Raw genomic sequence first — 11,026 nt, 5'->3', positions numbered from 1 at the left:
TCAAAACTCAATTCCAAATCCAAATACAAAATGGGAGGTATCCAAACGGGCCCTTATATTATTTTATTTTATGGAAATATTCTCTAATTTTTTTTATAAATTTAAGTATTATTTGGGGGGTATTTTATTAAAAATAAGCCTTATGTATTTTTTCGAAGGATTCCTATTTTAAGTATTTTCATGAAAATTTTCTAAAGGATTCATTAGCCCACCCCAACTAGTTTGGGACAAAGGTTTAGTTGAGTTAGAATAAAAAAAGAATTACATAAGTTGTGTGTGAGAATCAATTATATCACACCATCTACAAGCAAATCTATGACAACAATGAAGTCGAAATAGCTTACTCAATCGTGCGGTGCATAACTTGAAACTTCTGGGTTTTCTTCACTAAGATTCCCCTAACGAACATTGTGTTTAGCAGCAAGATAATGAGCTCTGATCGGTTCTCTGCTACCGTACGGGTACAGCTCCGGTACAGTCTTTTTTCTCTTCCAATTCTTTTAACAATGGTGTGAAAAGAGCCCATGCTGCATCGAGTTCATCGTTTCTATTGAACAGTCGACACTCTCCTTCTATAGCATCAAGAAGGGGCCTCTCATATGCATCAGGTAATGCGTTCGAATACCTTTGACTACAAAAACCAACAGTTGATTAACATTTCTTTCTTTCTTTCTTTTTTGAATGATTTGAGTAATATTTCTTTCTTTTTTAGTTTTATAGGAATGAAAGCAAATAGAACTAGAATACATGTTCTAGATTGGAGACTCTAGTAGGGCTTCTTTTTTTTTTTGAACGGTAAAAGATTTCATTCAAAGAAGGCAAAGACTGAGGGGGTCTATACAAGAATGAAAGAAAGAAGAGAAAAAAAAAAACAATAAGATCCCTATGGGGCAAGAATAAAAAGCAGTCAAGGGGAGGGGGGAATCAAAGAGCTCACCTCCGCCCTCGGCACGCTCTCTCTGGCTAATCTATCCGCTGCCTCATTGGCCGACCTCTTGACATGAATGAAAGATATGCTAGCTTTGCCCACCCTATCATGAATCTCATAAAAAACGAAGAGAATCTATGAGCCTCTAGCCATCTTCTCCCCTTCTATCACCACTTTATTTAGGTCGACATTTTTAAAGAATTTAATTCCTTAAATAGCAAGCAAACTCCGGCTTCAGTAGCATTTGATACACCGATGCGGACTCTAGTAGTCATGGAAGTAACACGTGCTTAGGACCTAAAATACATAGAATTTGGCAGTCTGACAGAATTGGAGTTTATACACAAGGCCTATCTAATGAAGTGGTCTAAGTTCCGTCTTGCCCGAGCTCTGTTGCACCAAAATCAGCCTTTCACTTTTGGTGACTGGCTGAGACTAACAATAAGCCATCCAAAAATGCTTATCTTTCATGCCACTAGGTTCGTTGCGACAGACGCTAGACCACCTTATTATATAAATAAGGAAAATGATATCAGCACAGCCGCGTTTCGTTATTTGCCCGGTTCTATCTTGTCTTTTCTTTTTTTAAAGTGGCTTGTGAGAGCTTTTTAGGAACTATAATAACCTTTTGACAGTTCTTTAAATACTAAACGACAGACTAGGTTAGGGCAAATATCAAAACATGGTTGTGCTGATAACATTTCCTGAATTTGATTATAAGTATAGGTTACTAAGGTCTAAGGTTGATCTCATAGCTACACTGGATAGTGCTTTGTGTATCAACCTAGTCAATTTTTCGCTCGCAGCTTACCTATTGAAAACATTAATGTAGATGTAAGAGATTTCTTTAATCTAAGCTTAGCATTTCATAAGATGATGTCTATTGAAGCATAGTACATGTAGTTTATATAAATGAGGATGCTACAAAAAATCCATTCCTTTTTTATAGAAATAAGGAGTTCATTCCTTTTTTATAGATCTATTGGTTTCTATTTTTGTCTCTATCTATATCTGGGCATTGTAAGGATAAATAAATACTGCCATTTTCAGGCATTAAGTATGCTCTTGTCAAATAAGATTCAAGATAATGCTGAAATAAAGAGGTCAACCTAAAAGTAACAAGAAGGGAATGCAAAGCAACATCTCTCACCAACCATATGTTTCTCATAGTTTCTCACCTTGATGCGTAAAGTAGATTCAGACTACTGCGGTCTATTCTCATGCTTAGTCCAGGAATCTTGTTATTGATCTTCAGATATATGGCTTCATCAGGTTGTGCTCGAATCACAAGCTCATTTGTCGCTTTATCTAAATCCGTTCCAAAATTCGTCTTGAACAAGTCACCCGGTACATGCCTAAACTGAACTCGAATTTCTGCTCTGAATCCTCAATGCAACAACATATAGTCACTCATTAAGCGCATGGTCACCAAAAGAGTTAAGCAAAATAAGTTGCTGAAATATAAATTGGTTGTATAAGACCAACTCTACGGCCAGGGCCGGAGCCAGGAATTTACACTTGGGGGGCCAAACTAATTTACACTTGCCCTCATTGGTCATTGCGGGGGGGGGGGGGGGGGCATGGCCACTAAACTAGCTTTGAATGCAAATACAGCCAGAAACCATAAAAGAGATTTTGCAAGTCATTGGGGGGCCATGGCCCCCCTCATGCTCTATGTGCCTCCGCCCCTGTGTACGGCCAACCCAAAAGTGGGGCCACATGTGACACGTCTACGGCCAACCCATTAAAAGAGGGACCAAAAGTGAGGGGGAGTGTTGAAGTATAAATGGATAAATAATTCCAACACTATGGCCCTGTTCTTTTCAGATTGTGGTGATGGTGAGCGCCGTAACCGATTATTGGCCCAAAATTAACCTAACAGCTTAAGATTTTGTAGTAATTGATTGTTTCACATCAATAAGGCCCTGTTCGTTTTAGATTATGACAACCGATTGCCAGCGCTGAACATATTATTGGACTGAAATTTAAATCTAATTTTGAGCCCAATAATAGGTTTGGAGCTCACAATCGGTTGTCAAAATCTCAAACGAACAGGGCCTAAATAAAGAGAATCATACCACCTAGTGTGTCGTGCTTTGCCGGCTTTCATTAAGAAGGGCACCCGATGTCCCCATCCCATCCCATCATGTATTATCAATGAAAAGAGCAAACGCGGAAAATGTCGCTGTAAGACCATTTTTTGGTACAGTTGGGTCATCTGTATATGCAGGATGTGCTTTCTCAACCTTTATATGACCCTTATTCTGTCCAATTATTCCTGAAATGCCTTAATTTTGTGTGAGAGCAGCCACCTCGTGAGTGAAGACAAAATCTGCTGAAGAGTGAGCCTGTGTGGCTACTCTCACATGCAACAGGACCCCTGAAATGCCTTAATTTTGCGATGGACGCTAGCAAATCTCTTATTTTAAACATTTTTCCTTTAATAAGAAAAACCAAGCTTAAAAATAGCGAAGAGGAGATATACCAATGACGGTAAAAGATACCATTACAATAACATAATAGAGTTTGAAGGAATATTATTATTAACTCTGACTTACAAAAACAGATAAAATTTCATGCACCTCAACAGGAATGAGAACCCGAAAAAGAAAGCAGCATTTCAAGGTTATCTGGATATCGATGGTCCAAGGTTTCTTGGAGTCCAACTTATCTCCGGTCACGGTGAGCATCCCACAATCTGGATATCGATGGTTCGAGGTTTCTTGGGGTCCAACTTATCTCCTGTCACGGTCAGCATCCCATGCTCATAAATGGCACGGATTGAATCGGGATTAAAATCCTCTGGAAGCGAGAATTTTCTAGAGAATTTGCCGAACTTAATCTCGGCTGTTGCATACTTGACTCCCTCCTCTTTCTCCCTCTTTCGATCGCCGCTGATGAGCAATGCCTTGTTGTTGTCCACCAACTGTACATTGAAGTCATGAGTTCCTTTTAGACCAGACATTTCAACCATGACGGCGTAGGAGTTGGGGTACTCCTTCACGTCGGCACGGGTCAACATGAAGGACGCCCCTTGGTTCTTCGGAATAACATCAAGGACAGTAACTTCAACTTCGATTATACACGTATCATCCACAATAAATCCTTCAGCTGGATCGTGAAATTTAGTGAGAGGCATGAACGATCTGTAACCCCAACCACTTGAAGAACCGTTCAGTTTTCGTTTTTCCATTCCTACATAAAAGATAAAGAAGCTAGAATTATTAGAACCACTTCATGATTTAACAGTATCCCAAAATCAGTTGAGAAATATGGGTGCAACTTGGGTGGGGTCGGGTTGGGCTTTTGTAAAAAATGAATTCCAATCAACCGATGTTGCTATTTCTCTATCAATTACTAAAATCCACACTTCCCTGGTTTTGATAATGCTTTTTATCTATCAATTGTCATTCAAACAAAAAAAAGATATTGCTATATCTCTATCAATTGCCAACCGACAACTTCAAGGGATGAGAGGGAAGCAAATATTTAAAGAAGGGGGGGAGAGAGAGAGAGAGAGAGAGACCTTTTTTTACTGTAGATTTGTTGTTGGGGAGTTGATCAATCACAGCGAGCCTATACTCAACATCTCGACTCCACCCAGCCGGTAAGCTCATTGAATCAGCAACATAGACGAATATCGACAACTGTTCATCCTTGGCGTCTCCGACTCCTCTAGGATAAATCCGCACATTCCTATCTCATGAAAAGCAAGGATTGAAGATTAAGCAAATCAACCTTAATCACTAACAAGAAAAAAATTATGGCAGTCAGATTCCTCAGATCTGTTATGAAACAAGTGGAATTAGGAAGAGTAGAAGGCCATATGAGTACCATTGACAGTCGCTAATAAGAAAAATGTCCGAGGAGTATACATCACTCTTCAATTTAGAGAAGTTCTTTATCGTCCACCTTACTCCCCCACCTAATGCTTCTATTTGTGGCACCACTGAAAATAAAAGGAGAAGTTCAAAAACATATATATATATATATATATATATATATGAGAAAACGTTTTCTACACACATGTGTAGAGAACTTCTCTACGCACTAGTTGCTCTTTAACGCTTATACAACCTCAGCAGTTGGATATGTTTTGTAACCACCGTAGGATCAAATGTAACTTTTGCGTTTTTGTTTTCATATATGAGAAAACCTCGTTTGTTTCGTCTTCTCCCCTCTAACAGCAGAAACCCAAACCTTGCTCCAAACCGATTGTAACCCTCGGGAGAAATCCACGCTTCCGTCTTCTCCTCGTACTCTCGCCCGATTGCAGACGCCCTCTCTCCGCTGGTTCTAGCAAGGTAAGGGTTCAATTTGTGAGCTTGAGCGTTGGAACATATTCGTGAGCTTGAGCTCAAAAACCATTGAGGCCCACATTGTTAGGATGATCCAAAGCATTCACTAGAAAGAGCCTTACATAGATAGGGTGTGTACAAAAAATCAGCTCCCTAGGATCATCCTAACCCATCCATTTGTGGAGGTCAAAATGGACAGACCACAAATCTGCCCATTTTTGCCCTCCACTTTTGGAGGGGTTAGGATGATTCAATGGAGCTGATTTTTGGTACACACCCTATCTATGATAGGCCCTTGCAAATGAATGGTTTGGATCCTCACAGAAATTGTGGGACCCATGTGATTGGAGCACTCAAGCGCACCATTCCTTATTAGAGCTTGAGCGCACGAACATATTCCTCATATAAAAAATGCTTTCCTTCATCAAAATTATTAAAAAAGTAAGAATACTTTCTTGAGCAAAAAGGGGCAAAAGGGTGCCCCCATTGGTTATTACCTTCCATTGCAAGATATAATTAGAAGAAGATTGTCTTCCACAAAACTTATCAAGAAAAAAGAAGGAAAAGCTCAAAATCTGTACTACTCCTCCCTGCATCGGGACATTGAAACATCTATTATATAAGAGAGAGATTAATCGGGCAACCCATGGATAAGAACAAATAAATAAAGATAAGAATAAACAAAAAACAAGGACTCTCACACCTAACTCTATGGATAAAAAAAGACTTTGAAAAAGAATAAACAAAAAACAATGACTCTCACACGTAACTCTATGGATAAAAAAAGACTTTGAAAAAGAATAAACAAAAAACAAGGACTCTCACACCTAACTCTATGGATAAAAAAAGACTTTGAAAAATCAACTCCTCCAAAGCTTCTCAAAGAAATAATTTTAATTGAGCTGGACTCTAAACTTTAGTTTGAATTAGGTTTTTTGGGGAAGAACTACTTACATCAGGGTCCAACAAATGAATTTTCTAATAAATAAACATTATATAGAGCCCATAAATACGTACACATACTTATGGGCACCATACAATGCATATTTATTAGAAAAAGCCTTTCATTTGTTATGCTTTCCTCCAAAAATTATCGGCTACGGATTGATTCCAACTCTTAAATCTAGCATGTGGTTTCTTCCATCTACTGAACGCATGTGCCCGTAGAAGTGAAACAAAGTAGTTTTTTCGTAATTTTCATATTTTTACACCTCTTCTTTGTAGTTTTTCTCATATTTCTACACCTCTTTGTAGTCTTTCTGTAATTGTCATATAAAGGTACCATTATCAGTACTTTTTCAGTAATTTTTCTACTTTACGGCATTTTTTCCGTAATTTTCCTCCAAAACTTTAGTATCTTATGCTTACTATTATTATTGCTAGTTTCTTTCGGTACTTATTATTGCTAGCCACCTTTTCAGGAATAGTATTTCCGTGCAGCTTTCACCACATCTAATAACACAAATCTCTCAACGCATACAATTGCAAAGGATGGGCGAGAAGTAGCCTTTGGAGAAGGTGGCTAGCAAATACCTATAAAAATCTTGAAAAAATAGAAAAAAAAACAAAAATTCATTAAAAAACCGGGTGACCCACGGGTCGACCCGGCCCGTACGGGCTGGGTGCGGGTCCAAGCTTAGTGACCCGTAAAATTTTCCAAGTCAAAATAACCTGGACCGTTCCGGACCCGTACGGGCCGGGTCAAACCCCAGCCCGGCCTGCCCGTTTGCCAGGTCTATGTGCAGCCCAAAAATAAACATAGTGGGCTCCACATTGTTTGGATGATCCAAACCATTCATTTGTCACGCCCAGATAATCTTCTCCATAGGACGATCCTAACCCTCTGGTCTATCGAGATTTTTATATGTGCAATCAATTTTAAACCTCCGCAAATCTAAGAGTTAGGATCATCCTATGGAGAAGATTTTTAGGGCACTCCCTATCTATGTCGTCAGGGCCTGACAAATGAATGGTTTGGATCACCCAAACAATGTGGGGCGATATTTTTGGGCTCCATACTCGTCCGCTCATAGGTTCTTTTGATGTGTGTGTGTGTGAGAGAGAGAGAGAGGTGAGCGGACATCAAGGCAAAAGGGGGCGGATAGGTTCTGGCTGGGGGCGAATTTATCATGGTTTAGATTTTTTTGGCAGAATCCTAAATGAGGCCCGATTAGATGGTCCGATGAAGGTGTTTTCAATACAAAAAACACACCCATGGCCCAATTCTAACATCCAACCATGCATGTTTTTTCTTGTAGCAACATCCATTAGAAGATATGAATATTCTAAGCAACTACATGAAGAGGAGATTCTCTTGGATGCAAAAAATTCAAAGTCAAATATGGATACATGGATTTTATAGTCCAAGATTGTAAAATCTAGGGTTTAGCTTCTACAATTTAGGATTTATTCTAGGTTTTAGCTTGTAAATTCCAGGATTTTCCAATCCATAATTATAAAATCCTCGTATACAAACAGAAACGAAGGCCACTATTTTTTAGGTGAGTATGTTGGCTTCAACTTACAACCTCCGTGGTCCATCAAACACTTTCTGACTAAGAGCTACAAAATTATCTAAAAATTCTTTGGTCTATAGGCTCACCACACCTTCACAAATTAATATCGTATTTTCAATGTGCATTCGTTTTTAAATGATGGACGTCCAACAATAGCTTCACAAAGCACCGGATTTTATCGGACCGCCCGGATCCCTCAGATCGGAAGATATAAGATGCCCTCTAAATCAACGTGATTACTAAGTGTAAAAGAGTCATATTTTAGTTTGTTTTTTAATTATGTTTTGGAGTTTTAATTTTATAAGGATTGAGTTAGAAAATTTAGGAAGATAGGTTGGATTGAGAATTTTTAGGAATTTTAAGTAATTGGATGAGTTCTATGTGAAGAGTTTTTAGGAAGTCTCTTTTTTAGTTTTCCTTGTTTGAATCGGTTAGGAAAATTCATTGAAGCCTATAAATATAGGCAAATTGCAATCTTTTCTACAGCTTTTGATTAATGAAAATCTAAGAAAACAAGCCACTTGCTGCTTGTGTTGTCACCCGTTTCCATCCCAAAAACGACCCATCTGCTGCTCGCTAGAAGCCATTAATCTCTCCCTGTCGTTAGTTTAAAACCCATACCATCAGCCTTTTGCTCTTCCTAAATTCTAGCTGTTCATATACCATCACTGAAATCCAGTTTGTTTCACACAATAGCCCAACCATAATTATTGTTTCAATTGATTACACTCCCTTGTATTTCCTACCCAAAACCATGGTTTAAAATTTCGGTTTCGGATCCCTGAAATTTCAATTTTTTGACCGCGAAACAAAGAAAATAATATTTTATTCAATATTCAATTTGGTTCGAAATTTCGGTGAAATATTAAATTAATTTTAAAAAAAAACAGGTTTTTGGGTGAAACTTCAGAAAAATCGAAATTTTGGCCGAAATAAAATACCGTTTCGGGTTTTCGTGATTTCGGTGTCGGTCGGATTTCGGTCGAAATTTAAAACCATGCCCAAAACTACCATCCTATTACTTGCTTTGCCATCAGACATAGAGCCTTCTAGACCATCAGGGCATAGTCTTCTAGACCACCTAGCTTAACTCTTAGCCCAAACTGCCCCTCTTAATCCTATCAGTTAGGAGATCTTCACCCTTGTTTTAATCCCAACCCAACAGCCTTTATACCATAACCTATTTCCACTAGAAACCATCCCCCCTTCCATCAGATCACATCCACCACCCCCTTGAACTACCTTGTTTATTTTCAGTCCATCCGAGAACCCTCCATCTCTAATCATCCGAGGGATCCAAAACCATGACTTTCACCTATTGAAAACCTACCCAATTTCCCATCCTTGTTCTTTTAATCAAGAACTTCCACTTCTTGTTTCTTGAAACCAAGATTTCTCTTAACCACCCAAGATCATTACCCTATACTTAAGCTTTCGCTATACACTCCTGCGTTAGGTTTCAAATAGCCTTGGTTGGCCACCTATGTTTCCCCATTCTAGCCATGTTTGGATTGCAGGAATTTTCTAGAAAACTTTGGAATATCAATATTTCTAAATTTTCCTACTTTTTTACACCCGGCCCTTTTCAATTTTTAAATAGAGTCCACCTAAACTAACCAAAATCATATCATCTCCCTCTAAATCGCGGAAAGAAAAAAAATTCCCAACAAAAAATATTCCATTAGAAATGTTTTTCTTGCAATCCAAAAGGGTCTAAAGAAAAAACTTACATTTATAAGGTTTTAAATATCAAGAGGAGCCACCCAAGTTTTAACATTATATATAGCCAGTATAGATTGAACTGTAAAATAATGAGTGACATTATTGAAAAAAAAGAGTGTGAACATCATTTCTGTTAGCCCAAGGGTTCTCCATGGGTCCATTCAATCACCTTATTTTGATGATTAACAAACGCAAATTGATTAGTCTTTTATGGACTAATTGTTTGCCTTGAGTATTGTGCTATAGACAAGAAAGTTACAGGTCAATCCAGGCTAGCACACACACAGACGACCTATGCTTGAAAATGAACCAAACAAAGGACAAAAGAGCTAGAGCATACTTGGAACAAGCCATCATTGGAGGATCAACCAATGAGAAGCTCAACACATTCATCTCAAAGCATTGAACACGCAAAGGAAGATCATGAAGGCCAAAGCTTGTGGATCACCAACCTGCAGAGGAGCTTGAACCAACACTTGAAGATGTCAAGCATAAAAGCTCATCCATAGAAGATCCCAGCTCAAGAGAAGAGTCCAAGAGAGTGATAGAAAGGGTAAAATGTATTCCTATCTCTCTTACATTTTCTCTTGATCAAGGCACATCTTAAAACCCCTTAAAAATATATTTTTCAAAGAGACTAACACACCCTTTAAGGACTTAAATGGATAAATGAATGGCCATGGTGGTGTACCAACATGTTGGGACCCATATGGCATTTTACACAATATTGAACAAATAGAGTTCCGAAGAAACAACCTGGACCAGCAACTAAATCCTATCAAAACTTGTTTAAAAAATTTTCAAATATTTTTGAAAATATTTTTAACAGATAGCTCTCATTTTTCTCATATCCGTAGAGTATAGGAACGTCGAACTCCGATAGTATGAGTTTTACAAAATCGGAAAATCCTGCTGGAAATCCAGTTTCGAAATTCCGAGAATTGTTCTCGAAATTCCGAGATATTTTCTCGGAACTCCAAGAAAGCCCCTGGACTAAAGAAAAAAATAGCCATTAGGGGTCCAACGGCTAGTTGACTGTTTGACCCGAAAATAACTGTTTTGCCCCTGAAACGGTCATATGGAGTTGAGACTTCATATATACCCATTCAAAGGGTCCAAAAGACTTGATGAACATGCTCAAACTCTAAAGAACCCTAGAAAACTACTTGCAACCATTTTTGAGTTAATTTTCTCTCACCAACCTCTTGTGCCTTGATTTGAGAAAATCATTTGAGATTGGTTTACGCATTACTTGTAATCATCTTTGAGAGTGCATTATGAGCTTTACTTTGTATTAGCCTATCTAGAGGAAAGTGAACAACACCTTCTTTTCTTCATTGTATTTGGCAACAAAGGGCGCCATATTTAAGACCCTTGGAGCTTGAACACTCGGATTGTACAAGGCGAAATGAACGCCGTGTTTAAGTTCCTTGGAAGATAGTGGATACCTCAGTGAGAGCAAACTTGAGAAGAGTGGAGTAGGTCTTAGGTTTAAGACCGAACCACTATAAAAGCCCTTGTGTCAAAGCCTCGTGTCTCTCTACCTCCTTCTCTTGATTGGT

At 38.5% G+C, this 11,026-nt stretch overlaps 1 protein-coding gene and 1 pseudogene across 1 annotated transcript; both read right to left on the bottom strand.

Annotated features, from left to right (window-relative positions):
• Positions 1–344: 344 nt before the first annotated feature.
• LOC143891944 (glucose-6-phosphate 1-dehydrogenase, chloroplastic-like) lies at positions 345–3,435 on the bottom strand (annotated as a pseudogene).
• LOC143845894 (protein RESTRICTED TEV MOVEMENT 3-like) lies at positions 3,409–5,836 on the bottom strand. The gene is made up of 4 exons (XM_077354300.1): positions 5,724–5,836; positions 4,763–4,877; positions 4,455–4,624; positions 3,409–4,123 (listed from the first exon to the last, which is right to left on the bottom strand). Exons 1-4 carry the CDS (start codon positions 5,728–5,730, stop codon positions 3,606–3,608), a joined length of 810 nt encoding a protein of 269 aa, XP_077210415.1. The 5' UTR covers positions 5,731–5,836; the 3' UTR covers positions 3,409–3,605.
• Between the last annotated feature and the right edge of the window lie 5,190 nt (positions 5,837–11,026).

The sequence above is a fragment of the Tasmannia lanceolata genome, unplaced genomic scaffold, assembly GCF_043159265.1.
Source record: "Tasmannia lanceolata isolate RefF3 unplaced genomic scaffold, GAP_Taslan_0.1 ptg000015l, whole genome shotgun sequence".
NCBI lineage: Eukaryota > Viridiplantae > Streptophyta > Magnoliopsida > Canellales > Winteraceae > Tasmannia > Tasmannia lanceolata.
The sequence above is the reverse complement of the archived record's forward strand: the minus strand, read 5'-3'. Positions and strand labels throughout refer to the sequence as shown.